We start from the raw sequence: 18,742 nt of genomic DNA on the forward strand, positions 1-18,742 counted from the left end.
GAACAACATGGGAGTTTTTTGTGTGTCTCATGTTCATGAAATACAGCCAGACCAACACTAAACCATCCTGCACACCTAGAAAACATATCTGAGGATTAACACAATAATCTTCACAACCTGAACCACAGAACTCAGCAGGTATGTGGTGTGGAAAGGTGAGCTGGGGGAGAGAGAAGCCGTGGAGGGCAGGGAGCCACTTTTGCATGAGGAGAGAGGGCTGAGATGGGGGGGAAGAATACAGGAAAAGTATCCCCCCCCCCCCACAAAGCAGCTGGAGAGAAAGTGGAAACAGCCACAGGGACTGAACTAAAGAGGGAGAAAGGAGAAAGGAGAGGGTTTAAATTCCGTTAAAACTATAAACAGGGGAGCACAGAGGCTGAAACTCTGCAGCTCAATACCCGGTGGCACTCTGGTGGGAAGGGTGAATCCCCAGGAGTAGAGTGGAGTCCAGGAGTCTTCAGGCCACACAGGGAGAGGCGGTTCCCTTGCTGGGAGGACACGTGGTAGAGGCTGTGTGGCCCCTGCACAGGCAAAGACCCCAGTGGACCCAGGAGAAAACCACATTTGCTGGTGCTGGAACGAGGTCACTGAGGGTGAAGCCTGGTGCCAGATGTGTGATGTGATTTTCCATATTCCCTGAAACGCTGCTGCTACACAATCGTGCAAACTTTTTCTGGGATGGGCTGGCACCCAGCCGCAGTCTCTGGGTGTCAGCAGCAGCACAGTCCCACGAATGTTCCTGGGTGCAGCCAGCACCCGGCCATTGCTCAGTGAGACCTTCCACAGAGGGGCAGAAAGGGTCAAAGCCACAGTCCCTCAGAAGTAAGGGGTTGAGAAGCACAGCCTCATCTGAGACAAAACTCAGGGGGAAGGTTCTACCTAGGGCTTGGTCATGGACTGTGTAAAAGCGGGGAGTGGAAGGAAGCTGAAGACAAAGGATGGGTGCACGATTGCTAATGAGGGAGAACAGAATTCAGATACTAGAGACTGGGTAGCTGGGTGACACCATTTTCACCACTCCCACGCGTGCGCACACGCACCTACGAGCGCCACAACAATCCGCCCCAGTAGGCTAGCAGCACCATCTAGTGGAGTACAGAGCCATTACACTAAGCCCCACCCAACTGGGCCAACCTCGCTCTTCAGGAACACAAGTCTCCACCTGCTTAGTTTATGGACTATAAAAGGCTTCATAGTTTGACTTCTAGGGGAAAACCAAGTAATTTCAGTCATATTTCAATCTGTTCGCTGGACCATCTATTCAATTTTCTTTCTTTCTTTTTCTTTTTTCTTTTTTCTCTTTTTCATTTCTTTTCATTTTCTTGAATACAGAAAGAGAAAAAATTCATTTTTATTTTCAATTTTTATTAAAACTATTTTTCTTTAATTTTTTTTCTACTATATTTTCTACTTTTGTGTAAATTTTTTTCAAATTCTATTTTACTTCCATCATTTCATTTTAGTCTACTTTAGTGTCAAATTTTCAAATGATTTCTTTCCTTTTTTTTTCTTTCCCCTTTTTTCTCTAATCAAGCCCCTTCAACACCCAGACCAAAACACACCTAGGATCTAACAACATTTATTAGACTTTGTGTGTGTGTGTGTGTGTGTGTGTGTGCTTGTTTTTAATTTTTTAATTTTAATATTTTTTCAATTTTAATGTTTTTACCTCATTAATTCCTTTTCTCCCTTCAAAATGACCAAATGAAGGAATTCATCCCAAAAGAAAGAGCAGGAAGAAACGACAGCCAGGGAATTAACCAAGCAAGAGCCAGAATTTAGAATCACAATAATAAGAATACTAGCTGGAGTTGAAAATAGAATCCCTTTCTGCAGAGATAAAAGAAGTAAAAGCTAGTCAGGATGAAATAAAAAATGCTATAACTGAGCTGCAATCTCGAATGGATGTCACAGTGGCAAGGATGGATGAGGCAGAACAGAGAATCAGAGATATAGAGAACAAACTTATGGAGAATAATGAAGCAGAAAAAAAGAGGGAAGTTAAGGTGAAAGAGCACAATTTAAGAATTAGAGAAATCAATAACTCATTAAAAAGGAACAATATTAGAATCATAGGGGTCCCAGAAGAGGAAGATAGAGACATAGGGGTAGAAGGGTTATGTGAGCAAATCATAGCAGAAAACTTTCCTAACCTGGGGAAAGACACAGACATCAAAATCCAGGAAGCACAGAGGACTCCCATTAGATTCAACAAAAACCGACCATCAACAAGGCATCTCATAGTCAAATTCACAAAATACTCAGGCAAGGAGAGAATCATGAAAGCAGAAAGGGAAAAAAAGTCCCTAACCTACAAGGGAAGACAGATCAGGTTTGCAGCAGACCTATCCACAGAAACTTGGCAGGCCAGAGAGGAGTGGCAGGATGTATTCAGTGTGCTGAATCAGAAAAATATGCAGCCAAGAATTCTTTATCCAGCAAGGCTGTCATTCAAAATAGAAGGAGAGATAAAAAGTTTCCCAGACAAAAATTAAAGGAGTTTGTGACCACTAAACCAGCCCTGCAAAATTTTTAAGGGGGACTCTCTGAGGGGAGAAAAGATGAGAAAAAACAAACAAATAAATAAAGACCAAAAGCAACAAAGACTAGAAAGGACTGGAGAACACCACCAGAAACTCCAACTCTACAAGCAACATAATGGCCATAAATTCATATCTTTCAGTACTCACTCTAAACGTCAATGGACTCAATGCTCCAATCAAAAGACATAGAGTAACAGAATGGATAAGAAACAAGACCCATCTACATGCTGTTTACAAGAGACCCACTTTAGAGCTAAAGACACCTTCAGATTGAAAGTAAGGGGATGGAGAACCATCTATCATGCTAATGGTCAACAAAAGAAAGCTGGAGTAGCCATACTTATATCAGACAATCTGGACTTTAAAATAAAGATTGTATCAAGAGATGAAGAAGGGCTTTATATCATAATTAAGGCGTCTACCCACCAAGAAGACCTAACAAATGTAAACATCTATGCGCCAAATGTGGAACACCCAAAAATATAAATCAATCACAAACATAAAGAAACTCATTGACAGTAATACCATAATAGTAGGGGACTTCAACACCCCACTCACAGCAATGGACAGATCATCTAATCAAAAAATCAACAAGGAAACAATGGCTTTGAATGACACACTGGACCAGAGGGACTTAACAGATATATTCAGAACATTTCATCCTAAAGCAGTGGAATATACATTCTTCTCCAGTGCACGTGGAACGTTCTCCAGAATAGACCACATACTGGGACACAAATCAGCCCTCAACAAGAACAAAAAGATCGAGATCATACCGTGCATATTTTCAGACCACAATGCTATGAAACTTGAAATCAACCACAAGAAAAAATTTGGAAAGGTAACAAATACTTGGGAGACTAAAAGAACATCCTACTAAAGAATGAATGGGCTAACCAAGAAGTTAAAGAGGAAATTAAAAAGTTCATGGAAGCCAATGAAAATGATAACACCACAACCCCAAACCTCTGGGACGCAGGAAGGCAGTCATAAGAGGAAAGTATATAGCAATTCAGGCCTTCCTAAAGAAGGAAGAAAGATTTCCTATACAGAACCTAATCTTATGCCTTAAAGAGCTGGAAAAAGAACAGCAAATAAAATCCAAAGCCAGCAGGAGACAGGAAATAATAAAGATTAGAGCAGAAATTAATGCTATTGAAACCAAAAAAACAGTAGAACAAATCAATGAAACCAGAAGCTGGTTCTTTGAAAGAATTAACAAAATTGATAAACCACTAGCCAGTTTGATCAAAAAGACAAAGGAGAGGACCCAAATGAATAAAATCAAGAATGAAAGAGGAGAGATCACAACCAACACAGCAGAAATAAAAACAATAATAAGAGAATATTATGAGCAAGTATATGCCAATAAAATGGGCAATCTGGAAGAAATGGACAAATTCCTAGAAACATACAAACTATCAAAACTTAACCAGGAAGAAAGAAAATTTGAACAGACCCATAACCAGTAAAGAAATTGAATCAGGAGACTATAGATGCTGGAGTGGATGTGGAGAAACGGGAACCCTCTTGCACTGTTGGTGGGAATGAAAACTGGTGCAGCCACTCTGGAAAACAGTGTGGAGTTTCCTCAGAAAATTAAAAATAGATCTACCCTATGACCCAGCAATAGCACTGCTAAGAATTTACCCAAGGGATACAGGAGGGCTGATGCATACAGGAGGGGCATTGTACCCCAATGTTTATAGCAGCACTTTCAACAGTAGCCAAATTATGGAAAGAGCCTAAGTGTCCATCAACTGACGAATGGATAAAGAAGGTGTCGTTTATATATACAATGGAATACTACTTGGCAATGAGAAAGAATGAAATCTGGCCATTTGTAGAAACGTAGGTGGAAGTGGAGAGTATTATGCTAAGTGAAATAAGTCAGGCAGAGAAAGACAGATACCATATGTTTTCACGCATATGTGGATCTTGAGAAACTTAACACAAGACCAGGGGGAAGGAGAAGGGGGGAAAAAGTTACAGAGGGGGAGGAAAGCAAATCATAAGAGACTCTTAAATACTGAGAACAAACTGAGGGTTAATGGGGGCTGGGGGAGAGGGGAAAGTGGGTGATGGGCATTGAGGAGGGCACCTGTTGGAATGAGCACTGGGAACCAGTTTGACAATAAATTATATATATATATAAATGAAAGAAACCGAATTAGTAATCAAAAATCTTCCAAAACACAGGAGTCCGGGGCCAGATGGCTTTCCAGGGGAATTCTACCAAACATTTAAGGAAGAGTTAACACCTATTCTTTTGAAGCTGTTCCAAAAAATAGAAGTGGAAGGAAAACTTCCATACTCTTTTTATGAAGCCAGCATTACCTTGATTCCAAAACCAGAGACCCCACTAAAAAGGAGAATTATAGACCAATTTCCTTGATGAACATGGATGCAAAAATCCTCAAGAAGATATTAGCCAACCAGATCCAACAATACATTAAAAAAAATATTCACCATGACCAAGTGGGATTTATACCTGGGATGCTGGGCTGGTTCGATATCCGCAAAACAATCAATGCGATTCATCACATCAATAAAAAAGAAAAGGACAAGAACCATATGATCTCTCAATAGATGCAGAGAAAGAATTTGACAAAATACAGCATCCTTTCTTGATAAAAACCCTCAAGAAAGTAGGGATAGAAGGATCATACCTCAAGATCATAAAAGCCATATATGAATGACCCAATGCTAATATCATCCTCAATGGGGAAAAATTGAGAGCTTTCCCCCTAAGGTCAGGAACAAGACAGTGATGCCCACTATCACCACTGTTATTCAACACAGTATTGGAAGTCTTAGTCTCTGCAATCAGATAACACAAATAAAAGACATCCAAATTGGCCAGGAAGAGGTCAAACTTTCACTCTTTGCAGATGACATGATACTCTATATGGAAAACCCAAAAGATTCTACCAAAAACTCCTAGAACTGATTCATGAATTCAGCAAAGTTGCCGGATATAAAACCAATGCACAGAAATTGGTTGCATTCCTATACACCAACAATGAAGCAACAGGAAGAGAAATCAAGGAATCGATCCCATTTACAATTGCACCAAAAACCATAAAATGCCTAGGAATAAATCTAACCAAAGAGGTGAAAAATCTATGCACTGAAAATTGTAGAAATCTTATGAAAGAAATTGAAGAAGACAAAAAAAAAATGGAAAAAGATTTCATGCTGCTGGATAGGAAGAACAAATATCGTTAAAAAATCAATACTACCCAAAGAAATCCACATATTCAATGCAATCCCTATCAAAGTAACACCAGCATTCTTCACAGAGCTAGAATAAACAATCCTAAAAATTGTATGGAACCAGAAAAGACCCCGAATAGCCAAAGCGATCTTGAAAAAGAAAACCAAAGCAGGAGGCATCACAATCCCAGACTTCAAGCTGTATTACAAAGCTGTAATCATCAAGACAGTATGGTACTGGCACAAGAACAGACACTCAGATCAATGGAACAGAATAGAGAACCCAGAAATGGACCCACAAAAGTATGGCCAACTAATCTTTGACAAAGCAGGAAAGAATATCCAATGGAATAAAGACAGTCTCTTCGGCAAGTCTTGCTGGGAAAACTGGACAGTGACATGCAGAAAAATGAACCTGGACCACTTTCTTACACCCTACACAAAAATAAACTAAAAATGGATGAAAGACCTAAATGTAAGACAGAAAGCCATCAAAATTCTCGAGGAGAAAGCAGGAAAAAACCTCCTTGATCTTGGCCGCGGTGACTTCTTACTCAACATGTCTCCAGAGGCAAGGGAAACAAAAGCAAAAATGAACTATTGGGACCTCATCAAAATAAAAAGCTTCTGCACAGTGAAGGAGACAATCAGCAAAACTAAAAGGCAACTGACAGAATGGGAGAAGATATTTGCAAACGACATATCAGATAGAGGGTTAGTATCCAAAATCTATAAAGAACTTATCAAACTCAACACCCAAAAAAACAAATAATACAGGGAAGAAATGGGCAAAAGACACGAATAGACACTTCTCCAAAGAAGACATCCAGATGGCCGACACATGCAAAAATGCTCAACATCACTCATCATCAGGGAAATACAAATCAAAACCACAATGAGATAGCTAGCACCTCACCCCTGTCAGAATGTCTAACATTAACAACTCAGCCAACAAACAGATGTTGGCGAGGATGCGGAGAAAGAGGATCTCCTTTGCATTGCTGGTGGGAATGCACACTGATGCAGCCACTCTGGAAAACAGTATGGAGGTTCCTCAAAACATTAAAAATAGAACTACAACCCAGCAATTGCACTACTAGGTATTTATCCAAGGGATACAGGTGTGCTATTTCGAAGGGACACGTGCACCCCCATGTTTATAGCAGCACTATCAACAATAGCTAAAGTATGGAAAGAGCCCAAATGTCCATCGATGGATGAATGGATAAAGAAGATGTGGTATATATACACACACACACACACACACACACACACACACACACACACAATGGAGTATTACTCGGCAATCAAAAATAATGAAATCTTGCCATTTATAACTACGTGGATGGAACTGGAGGGTATTATGGTAAGTGAAATTAGAGAAAGACAAAAATCGTATGACTTCACTCATATGAGGACTTTAAGAGACAAAACAGATGAACATAAGGGAATGGAAACAAAAATAATATAAAAATGGAGGGGGATGAAACGTAAGAGACTCTTAAATATGGAGAACAGAGGGTTGCTGGAGGGGTTGTGGGAGGGGGGATGGGCTAAATGGGTAAGGGGCATTAAGGAATCTACTATTGAAATCATATGCTAATGTGGATGTAAATTAAAAAAATAAAATTATAAAAAACATTTTAAAAAGGGGAGAATAATAAAAATCACAAATGCTTATGTTTGCTCAGATTTATCTACTTTATGTTAACAATTGGCATTTGGTGGGTTTTAATACATGCTTTATTAAAAAATGTAACCCTCAGTTGGTAGTCTAGGGTGTATGACTTTACAGTTGCAAGTGATGAACTCTGTTGGAAACAAATATTCTAAAGATTAATTTTGAAAGTAACCTATTAAGTGGGGTATGATGCAGCGGTCATGAATACATGTTCCCGTAAGATATTTTTTAATGTCTTAATGTTATACAAACGGATACTTGTGGGTTGGGATAAAATTTAGTAACAGTATGAACACATCACTTGAAAAGCTCTTAGTGCCCACTTTGGTAGCCCATACACTAAAACTGGAATGATTCAGAGAAAATAAGCACAAGGAAGACATGCAAAGTCATAAAGCCATCTGTATTGACTTAAAAGAACCTAAATAGGGGCACTTGGGTGGCTCAGTCAGTTAAGTGTCCAACTCTTGACTTTAAGGCTCAGGTCATGATCTCACGGTTTGTGGGTTTGAGCCCCGTGTTGGGCTCTGCCCTGGCAGTGCACAGCCTGCTTGGGATTCTCTCTCTCACACCCTCTGTCTCTGCCCTTCCCCTGCTTGTGCTCTTTGTCTCTCAAAAATAAAATAAACTTTAAAAAAACAAAAACAAAAACCTAAACAGACAGTACAACCAAATGAACTTGACTGGACCTTGGACCAAAAAAACAAAAGTGTCCACAGAAGACAACTGGAAAAATCTGACTACAGACTGTGTATTAGATTCTGGAATTATTAACTTTCTTAGGCATGATACTAGTATTGTGGCTACATGGCCTAATGTCCTTATTCTTAGGAAACACACGCTTAAGCATTTAGGGGTGAAGGCTCATAGTGTCCCGACTTTCAAATGGTTCACCCAAAATAATGTTTTGTGCATGGCTGTGTATGCAAATAGACACACACACACAGACACACGCACAGAAAAAACAAACTAAAAATGTTAACTGCTGGATCTGGGTAAAGGTGAATGGATATTCAACTTTTCTGTGGATTTTAAAATTTTCAAATTAAAAAGCTGGGGAAAAGCATGAGGTTTTTTAATAAATTTGTTCTATGAAATGCAGATTCATTCATTCATTCCTTTTTAAGTAGGCTCCATACCCGGCGTGGAGCCCAATGGAAGGCTTGAACTCAAGACCCTGAGATCCAGAATTGGACACTTGACTGATTGAGCCACTCAGGCACCCCCTATGAAAATACAGATTTTAGAAAAGCAGTATTTCTAAATTGACATGTTACTTCATATACTGCAATCTTACGTAGGTTTGTCCAAGTAGGTTAACAAATAGATCTACTTCATATTCATGTATGTAAGCTTATATATTCAAACTGAGAACACCTCTTAAGCTGGAAAACCAGTAAGTGGTAAAATAAGACAAGAGCTGAAAAAGATGCTGTTGCAAAGCAAACAATCCTTGGTGGGGAAAGGCAGTGGTGGGGCGGGGGGGGGGGGGGTGTAGTGGCAGAGAGTAGAGAACCGCTGTTTTCCCATACAAGACTTACAAAAAACTAATCCCTCAAATTGTATGTACGTGTAACACAGTGTTTTTAAAAATCCAGTTAAAGGAACCGCTTTACTTGGCATCTTTGCTCTCAAAATCCCCCAGTTTCCTTTCATTGTATGCTGTTTTAATGCCTAATGTTACAAGAAATAAAATAGAATGAGGTTGACTCTCAAGGACCTCTGAGAGCTTATTATGTATACACGGCTTCTTACCAGGTGCAAATCTACAAATGGCAAGAACTTTTTTTTCTCCTCATGTGGGCCTAACCTCAGAGAGGAAAAATAAACCCCAAATTGTAAAATGTGGAAACAATGAAAAATTAATCGTCCTCAAGATGGCACCTGATAAGAGGAAAACACAGACATGTATTCCCCTGAATAAAGATCAAAACTGTCCTTTTTGTGTTTCAAATGGTGAAATTTTGATTGTACAGGGAACAAAATGTTTATGTGTAAGTTCAGTCAGTTTAGAGTTGCCTTAAATGTGATCAATTATGTAATGGGATGTTGCTGTATTTAGTTTTCAAAGCGGCAAAACTTAAATCTGTGTTCAGGGTGAATACATTTGTAAGTTCTCCTTCAAAGAACAGAAGAGCCAGTAATTAATAAAGACAAGTGTTCGGATTTATTTGGAAATTCACAGTTTCTAATGGCACTACAGCTCTGTAGTTACATATTGAAAGTCATCTTTCCACAACACTAGGTGCTGACACGGATGTGGAACTTCCCGCCCTCGCTCCGCTCCCCTCTGGACCTCTTTTCAGTGAGTTTCTATACAATCAGGCCCTCTTGCTCTGAATGGCTAATTGTACAGACTGGAAAAAAATTTAAATCATCTAAAACATACTGTTAACCTAAAAGCAGCAACTTAAACAAACAAAAAAGGCTTTAAATAGGTCACATTACAAACAATACCCCCAGAAAGGTATTAGATAGATTTAAAAACAGTTATTACTAAAAGTGCTCAATAAGTTATAACTTAAATCTTATAACACAAAATGGTCAATTCGCTCCCTTTCAAAAAGAAACTTTCCACTTTCACTCATTACTGTACAAACACACACTAAGAAATCATTTTCTTCAAATACAGTCGCTGCCAATTATTTTTAAAGAAAAAAAAAGACAAAATGAAGACAGACACATTGACATCGCACATGTATACCTCTGCACATCTGTAGCCAATACAAAGCAAACATCAAGGAATAATAATCCCTTTAGACTTGACCAATTAGACAAGGTTTGACAAACTCACTAACTGGTTCCGGGTATATGGACATAGGCAGTGATTATATCACATGAGACCTGGGCTCATTTGACAAACCTTCAAATGTTCCATCTGCAGTAACAGGAAACACTGACCAGAAAGTCTGGAGGATTAGTGCTCATTGTGAATGTTTAAAATGTAATGTAGCTAAAGAAATCCTTTACAAATGGTTAAATGTGTCTAAAAGGTGAATTTATAAAAAATTTATTTGCAAATACCAGTCACTTGCAAGAAAAGATCTTGTAGGCTTTTTTCTCATTTAGTAACTAGAGAAAAACTAGTGTGAATAAGTTAAATGAAAATACCAGTATCGCCATTTACCGAAAAGAGTAAGACTTAAAAATTCCAGCAATTTTTTTGTTTCCAGTGAGTTTGCTAAACAGAAGTCTAGTCGGCAAATCTGTAGGACTTTACACTGTCTGACCCACATTACTGAACTTCAGGCACAGATCACCTTAAAGCCTTGTAGTGTTTGCAGCTTCAAAAAACTAACAAAGTTATAAAAGAAATCAAACGACAGAAAAAGTTCTCCCTCCTCTTCCAGTGGCGTTATAAATAGACGAAAGGCACATAAATATGGGAAGGTGCAAGAAATAGGAACAAAGCTAAAGGAAGAGGTTTAGGCTTTCATTCCTATCCCACCCAAAGGAACTGGGCTTCCAAATTATGTTTGTCCCAGTAATTAATCTGTGAAAAAACATCTTTATAAAATGTCTACCATTGTCCCTGTAGGAAGTGATCAGCCTTGTAAAACTGCAGCTCATTAACCAAGATTGACACAATCCCACCTACTGTTTTAAAAAGGCAGAAACCATAATTTCTGAATACTTTTCCCATTAATATTTTCTCCCTCCCCCAAACCCTTCAAATACCACAGACTGTTCTTCAAAGAACAACAAAAAAAAGTCTCCAGTATGAAAAGTTCTCTTCATTTTAGATATGTCCCGAGACTGCTGTGACACCAAATGTTCCCACGGTGATCTCTTTGTTTCCTTTGATTATGTCATGCAGGCTCGGCAATGATCCTGACTTAGTCTGTATTAGAGTTTTTATCAGTTTTCCTTGGTCTTGGACTTTAGATCGCCTTCGTTTTAAAGCCCTCTTCTCAGTTTTTGTCTTTTGGGACTGTCCATTGCACAGACTTGTGCAAGCTGAAATACCACAAAAATAAGACTCTTCAGACTGTGATGATGTTTCTGAGCTTCCTTCAGATGGGGGGCCCTTATAAGAAGAGTGATAAACTTCGCCCATATTAGAAAAGTCTCTCTGGTTCATAAAGGGCTTCCTTCCTCTTAGGTCTCCATTGGCTACCGGGTGCAGTGGGTCTGCCGGCTTTATGGTTTCAATTTTTTCAGTTTTGTACTTGCAGCGTTTTTTCTAGAACACAAATTTTTAAAAAGGGTAGTTATTAGACTTCCAATAGTTAACCTCTCAAAACACCTGGAGAGCTGAACTAATGGAGGAAAGTGCCAGCTCCCAGTGAAAAGTGAAACAGCATCATGAACAGCGTGACGTCCTGTTATGTTCTGCATAGATACCACCATTACCTTCTCATTTTGTAAATACACTCAGTCAAAACTCTTTTGGGGTGCCGGAGTGGCTTAGTCAGTTGAGCGTCCGACTTCTGTTCAGGTCATGAGCTCACGGTTTGTGAGCTCAAGCTCTGCACTGGGCTCGCTGCTGTCACCCTGTCATGCTTCAGATTTTCTGTCCCCCTCTTTCTCTGCCCCTCCCCCACTAGCACACACTTGCGCAGGCTCTCTCAAAAACTAAAACACAACATTAAAAAAAAAAACCCTCTTAGCTGCCACCTCTGACAATAGACTTAGGGGGTGATAACTAACAGCTGTGTACCTACTAAGCACCAGGTACCACACAAGTTGCTTTCAGGTGTATCTTCCTTACCAACCCTGAGAAGGGGGTACTTTATCCCTGGTTACTAAATGAGAAAACCAAGGTCCACAGGTTTGGTTCTCTGCTCAAGTTACAACACAGCAAGTGGCCAGGTTGGGATTGAATCCTGGGTTTATCTGTCTCTCAAGTCCAAGTTCTTTCACCTAGAGACCATCACCTCTAATCAAAAAGAGTACAACTTACTTTGAGGGACAAAATGGAAAAAATCATAGTATTATTTTGAGTTTTGCTACTCATTTAATGGATCATTCCAAGAAGACAAAATCTCTGAGTTTCAGTTTTCTCACATAACTTGCTTTCTCACATAAACTTGCTTCACAGAAAAGCAAACCTTTTCTGTAAAGGGCCAGGCAGTAAGTATTTTAGGCTTTGTATTTCACATACTGTCTCTCTTGCATATTCTTTTTTTATTTTACAACCCTTTAAAGATGGCTCCAGGCCCATACAAAACAGGCCACAGGCCAGATACAGCTTGTGAGTCATAGTTTGCTGACCTTTGTAACATTTATTTGTGTTATTACTATAACTGAAAATAAACAGTAGAATTTAAGGACCAGTTATATCAAACCTTTCAAGCTATTTCCTCGTCTAGTACCAAGTAATACAATATACTTAAAAAGGATCAAAATATTACCTTTTTTTCTGGAGAGAACTTGAGGGGTTCTACGATGTACAAATCATTTGGGTCTACTATAAGAAAAAATTTTAAAAAAAGATTTAAAACGTAAAGTAGATTATGCATGATAAACACTATAAAATATTACATATTATCCTTTAGTGATTATTTTCCTAACAGATCCAATGAATTTATAATTATACCAGATTAAGCATATATTTATGCATTTTAAATTAGTGAAAAGTAACAAGGTGGGAGATGGTACCATTCTTATTTTGGGCTTGACTGGTCACCTTCAAATAACTTCCCTAAGTTTCTAACTGACAGACAGCTAGCTATCAGCCAACACAGTAAGGATCCTTCCTTGGGCCCAGCCCTAACCTCTTACCTGATGAGAAGTATAACATCACCAGGTAAGCTAATAACAAACCTACAGATCATTTGAGTATTTCCCTAAAAGACTAAACTACACTGTGTCACAAATGTGGGTTAATCATGTACAACAAGCAGTTGTGACCAGGTATGAAAGCCAGTTAAAAGAGCATACACACAAAAAACAGATTTAAGACGCTTTTTCTAATTGTATTTTACTGTGACTGAAACTATGAACTCCAAAATCTAAAAATAGCTTAAGCATGCAATATAAATTATAAGCAATAATGAATACATAATTATAATTATAATGAATATAATCATAAACAATAATGAATAAATACTTCTGGCAAGGTGAGTAAATTAGAAATATTCATTTTAGGTTTCTAAGATTTCATTAAGCACATTCAAGACAGCTGTATACCATTCTGACACTGACAAGATACACATCTTGACAAGACATTTGACTGACAAGATAAATGAGATTTCAGACTCATTCAACCCATTAAAAGTAAACAATGTATGGTCTGACAGAGCCAGAAGTTTATAAGTTGCAAAATTCACTATAAAACTTCATATACTGCAAATTAACTAATGACATGATTCAACCAATTACAGTTTTTTTACATTATGTCTTAGAAATCTGTTGACAAAGTCATCAAATACATAAAAGTATCAAAATATATAAACTATATCAAATTCATAAAAATATACCAAAAGTATAAAGACATTCCTCTTTAGTCATTTCTATCAGATTACTAATCTTACTCAAGTCAATTTTTTTAAAAAAATGACACCTACTTCTAGAAATGGTTGTTAACTGTTACTCAGATCACCTTCTCTGCTCAATGCAGCTAAAATATGGATTTTAAAAAACAAAAATCACTAAAAGCTCTGAAGAGCGGCCAAGATCAAGTAGGTAATCTCCATTCCAAATGTGAATGAAAAATAGGAATCCCGATAGTCAAGTGGAACACAAAAGTCACTTCTGTCCTGACGTCATTTGCCAATGCAAGAGTATGTAAACTTCAGGTCTAATGGTATCAAGGTAATGAATCAGAAATCAAACCTTAGGGCCCACCCAAAGTAACAGTCTAGTAAGATACCCTGACTCTCCTCACAGTAAGCTGGGACTCTAAAGAACTATATACCCTCAGAGAAAGAATTAACCCAAGCGATGCAGGGACCACCTGGTGGTCCAAGTAACCTCATGGCATAAATATAAAGTATTGTGAATGTAAAGCAAACACAAATTCTCTCTGGAATAAAGACCTACCTTTTAGCTCTCAAATTATCCCTACAAATAATTTTTCAAAGAGAAGGACCAACACAAAGCACAGAAAGACACTAAGCACCTGAGCAAGAGGCTGCAGAGACAATTAATGAACAGACTCACAAAGATTTAAGATATTAGAATTATCAAACACAGACCACAAAGGCAGTTATACTTACTATGTTTAAATAAAAAACAAGCTTGAAAATATCTGCAGGAAACACAAAAGGGACCTAGATGTTTAAAAAAATACTAAAAGAATTCCTAGAAATGGAAAATGTAATAACTGAAATTAAAACCTTAATGGAAGAATTTAACAGCAGACTACAGATAGCTGAAGAATGTGTGGCCTGGAAAAGAGATCAGAAGAAATCATCCAAATATAGCACAGAATGGCAAAAAGAACAGAGTTTAGGAGACAAGGGGGATAAACTGAGAAGGATTTAATTAAATGGAGACTCTAAAAGAGAATGAGGTAGAGGTAATATTTTGGGGGGAAGTGGTTAAGAATTTTCCAGTATTGGGGTGTCTGGGTGGCTCAGCTGGTTAAGCGTCTAACTCAATTTCAGCTCAGGTCATGACCTCACAGTAGTGAGATTGAGCCCTTTGTTGGGCTCCGTGCTGGGCATGGAGCCTGCTTAAGATTCTCTCCCCACTGCCCCCCGCCCCCAACTCGCACACAAGCACAGGAGCATACTCTCTCTCAAAAAACAACAATAACAACAATTTTCCCACTACTGATAAAAGATACTAAATGAGAGATTCAAAGAATTGAAGAATTAAGAAATCAGTGTATCTGTGGATAAATGTAAATGAATGCTAGTGTAAAAAATAATAATTGTGTACCAAGCAAAACAAATAGAATTTAAATACACAAAACAGTAACATATATATCAAGCTGGGGATAAAAGATCTTTGTATTATTCAAGAAAGGTGAAAGAACGGGTTAACTGCAGACTTCGATGAGTACTTGTAAATTCTAAGGTACCAGAACATGTTAAAAATAATGCACAACTTCTATTCTACTGATAGCAAAAAAGAATGTCCTTCTTCTCTAACAAAAAGTTTCAAGGAAAGGGAGGAATAATAAAAACAGTCACTAGATAAAAGACACATGAATAACTTTATGCTAATAAATTTTAACATTTAGACGAAATGGAAAAGTTCATGGAAATTTTTAATTTAAATTGACAAAAAAAATCAGGTTCCTATAACCTGAATTAAAAGCCTTTTACAAAGAAGATTCTGGACTGGACCTATGTGACTAATAATTCAAAAAAGAAATAATTATAATTTTAAACTCTTCCTGAGAAAATAAGAGAGCACTGGCCATCTGGTTTTATAATATAAGCTTTATACACAACAAAACCCAACAATCTGAGAAATAAAAAATTATATACTAATCTTATTCATGAACAATAGACAGCAAAATTCCTAAGTAGTATCAAACAGAATTACATGAAATTAACAATATAGACACAAAAAACACACATGTAAATAACATATCATGCCAACTTGTATTTATTAAGAATGTAATAAGAGTATGACTCCAGAAAATCAATTAGTATAATTTTAATAAGAGATTAGAAACGATCATCTTAAAAGAAGCTGAAAAAGTATCTGGTAAAATTAAACAGAGATTCATGGGGGAGAGGAACTATCAGCAAACTAAGAAGAGAGAGGGAGGTGCCTGGGTGCCTCAGTTCATTAAGCCTCTGCCGCTTGATATCAGCTCAGGTCACGGTCTCAGAGTTTCGTGGGATTGAGCCCCACATCAGACTCTACGCTGACAGCAGAGCCTGCTTGGGATTCTCTCTCTGCCTCTCTCTCTGCCCCTCCCCAACTTGTGCTCACGCTCTCTCTCTCTCAAAAATAAACCTTAAAAAAAAAAAAAACAGGAGAGAGGAACTTCCTTAGATAATAGGTATCTACAAAACACCTATGACACACATAATCCTTAACACTAAGAGTTTTCCCTTTAAGAATGGGAACAAGACAAAGGTGCCTACCAACCACTTCTATTCAACATTTAAAAAACTGCCACTGCAGTTAGGGAAACAAAGCAAATAAAAACTACACGGATTGGAAAGGAAGAAACAAAATTCTCTTTAGTCTCAAAAGGTGTGCCTGTATTCACAGAAGTTGCCACTCTGTCATAACAACAAGTATAAGACTGAACAAACTGAAAAATAACTCTTCTTAGATACTTCAGAGAAGTGAGGTCACAAGGAAAACTGCTGTCACAAAACCTGGAGATAGGCAGATACAATCACAAATTGCCTGGGCAGAAACCTCTGTGGGAACAGTGCCCGGGTAGGAAAACCTGAACTACAATTGATAAATTGCTGGATGTTCAGTGTGGATATATCTGTAAGTTAAGAAGTCCCAGGGGGGATGGCACCTGGGTGACTCAATTGGCCAAGCTTCTGACTTTGGCTCAGGTCATGATCTCTCAGTCTGTGAGTTCAAGCCCACATCAGGCTCTCTGATGTCAGCTTGGAGCCTGGCGCCTGCTTCATATTCTGTGTCTCCCTCTCTCTCTGTTCCTCCCCTGCTTGTACTCTCTCTCTCTCTCTCAAAAATAAAGATTAAAAAAAAATTTAAAAAAAAAAGAAAGTCCAAGGGGGACTCCAAGAGGGGAGCCCCCACAGTTTTGTGAGGTTTTAAATTTTTTAATGTTTATTTATTTTTGAAAGCGAGCCAAACAGAACACGAGGGGGGCAGAGAAGGAGACACAGAACCTGAAGTAGGCTCCAGGCTCCGAGCTGTCAGCACACAGCCCAACATAGGGCCGGAACTCATGAACTGCGAGATCATGACCTGACCCAAAGTTGGACACTTAACCGACTGAGCCATCCAGGCACCCCATCTGTTTTTCTTAACAAGGTCTGACTTTAGGAGATCTATTTCAGTAGAGTCGCACCTACTGGTGTTTTATTGGAGCCTAACCTGCCTAAGGGAAAGGGGAAGGCTGAGAAGCACTGGTGAAGTTTACAGTCAGGAACAAAAGCTCACCAAAAGCCTGAGGCCTAATCATAGGACTACAGAATGCTTCCTTTACCACCACACCTCACCACTATGTTATACCCCACCTTTCAACAAATAATTACACGGCATTTTAAAAATAAATAAACAAAATTAATAACTCAGGCAACAACAGATGTTGGTGAGGATGCGGAGAAAGAGGATTTCTTTTGCACTGCTGGTGGGAATGCAAACTGGTGCGGCTCTGGAAAACAGTATGGAGGGTCCTCAAAAAATTAAAAATAAAACCACCCTACGACCCAGCAATTGCACTACTAGGTACTTATCCAAAGGATACAAGTGTGCTATTTCAAAGGAACACATGCACCCAAACGTTTATAGCAGCACTACTGACAATAACCAAAGTGTGTTAAGAGCCCAAATGTCCATCAACCGATGAATGGATAAAGAACATGTGGTGTATACATACAATGGAATAATACTTGGCGATCAAAAAAGAATGAAATCTTGCCATTTGCAACAATATGGATGGAACTAGAGTGTATTATGCTAAGCAAAATTAGTCAGAGAAAGGCAAATGCCATATGACTTTGCTCCTATGTGGAATTTAAGATACACAACAGATGAACACAGGGGAAGAGAAGGAAAAATAAGATAAAAACAGAGAGGGAGGCAAACCATAAGAGACTCTTAAATACACAGAACAAACTAAGGGTTACTGGAGGGGTGTTGGGTAGGGGGATGGGCTAAATGGATGATGGGCATTAAGGAGGCCACTTGCTGGGATGAGCACTGGATGTCACATGTAAGTGATGAATCACTGAATTCTACTCCTGAAACCAACACTACACTGTATATTAACTAACTTGAATTTAAATAAAATCCTGGAAAAAGAAATCACACACACAAATACAAAAAGCAAAGAAAAAAAAGAAAAAAAACCCTAGAATTGAATATCCAAAAAGTGCAGGACAACTACAAAATGTGTAACATGTGTGTAATGAGCATACCAGAAGGACAAGAATAAGAGAAAGGAAAAGAAAGATCTGAAGTAATAAAGAATGAGAATTTCCCCCAAATAATGCCAGACACCAAAACCCAGATCTAGGAAGCTCAGACAACACAAGGCAGAAAAAATGCCAAAACACTACACCTAGACATATCACATACAAACTTCAAAAAAATCAAAGATACAGAAAAACTCCTGAAAAGTCAGAAGAAAAACACACCTCACTAGAAGAGCAAAGACAAGTTACATCTGACTTTTCCTCAGAAATCATGCAAGAGAGTGAATGAAATGCTTAAAGTATTGAGAGAAAAAACAAACCAATCTAGA

At 38.4% G+C, this 18,742-nt stretch overlaps 1 protein-coding gene and 1 long non-coding RNA gene across 7 annotated transcripts in view; one reads left to right on the forward strand and one right to left on the reverse strand.

The window, feature by feature from the left end:
• The window catches only part of LOC113595641 (uncharacterized), a 75,008-nt gene that overhangs the window by 47,941 nt on the left and 8,325 nt on the right, over positions 1-18,742 (forward strand). The gene's annotated exons all lie outside the window — the stretch shown is intronic.
• SUCO (SUN domain containing ossification factor) overlaps positions 9,585-18,742 on the reverse strand; it is a 90,859-nt gene continuing 81,701 nt past the window's right edge. For 5 of the 6 annotated variants that reach the window (XM_053209663.1, XM_027046428.2, XM_053209662.1 and 2 more), the window contains 2 exons: positions 12,795-12,850; positions 9,585-11,623 (listed from right to left, as the gene is read on the reverse strand). In XM_053209663.1, the coding sequence (XP_053065638.1) occupies positions 11,180-11,623; positions 12,795-12,850 (500 nt within the window). In that variant the 3' untranslated portion in view covers positions 9,585-11,179. The remainder of the gene's footprint in view (positions 11,624-12,794; positions 12,851-18,742) is intronic. The other variant, XR_008293324.1, reaches the window with a different exon arrangement.

Source organism: Acinonyx jubatus, chromosome E4 (genome assembly GCF_027475565.1).
Source record: "Acinonyx jubatus isolate Ajub_Pintada_27869175 chromosome E4, VMU_Ajub_asm_v1.0, whole genome shotgun sequence".
NCBI classification, from domain to species: domain Eukaryota; kingdom Metazoa; phylum Chordata; class Mammalia; order Carnivora; family Felidae; genus Acinonyx; species Acinonyx jubatus.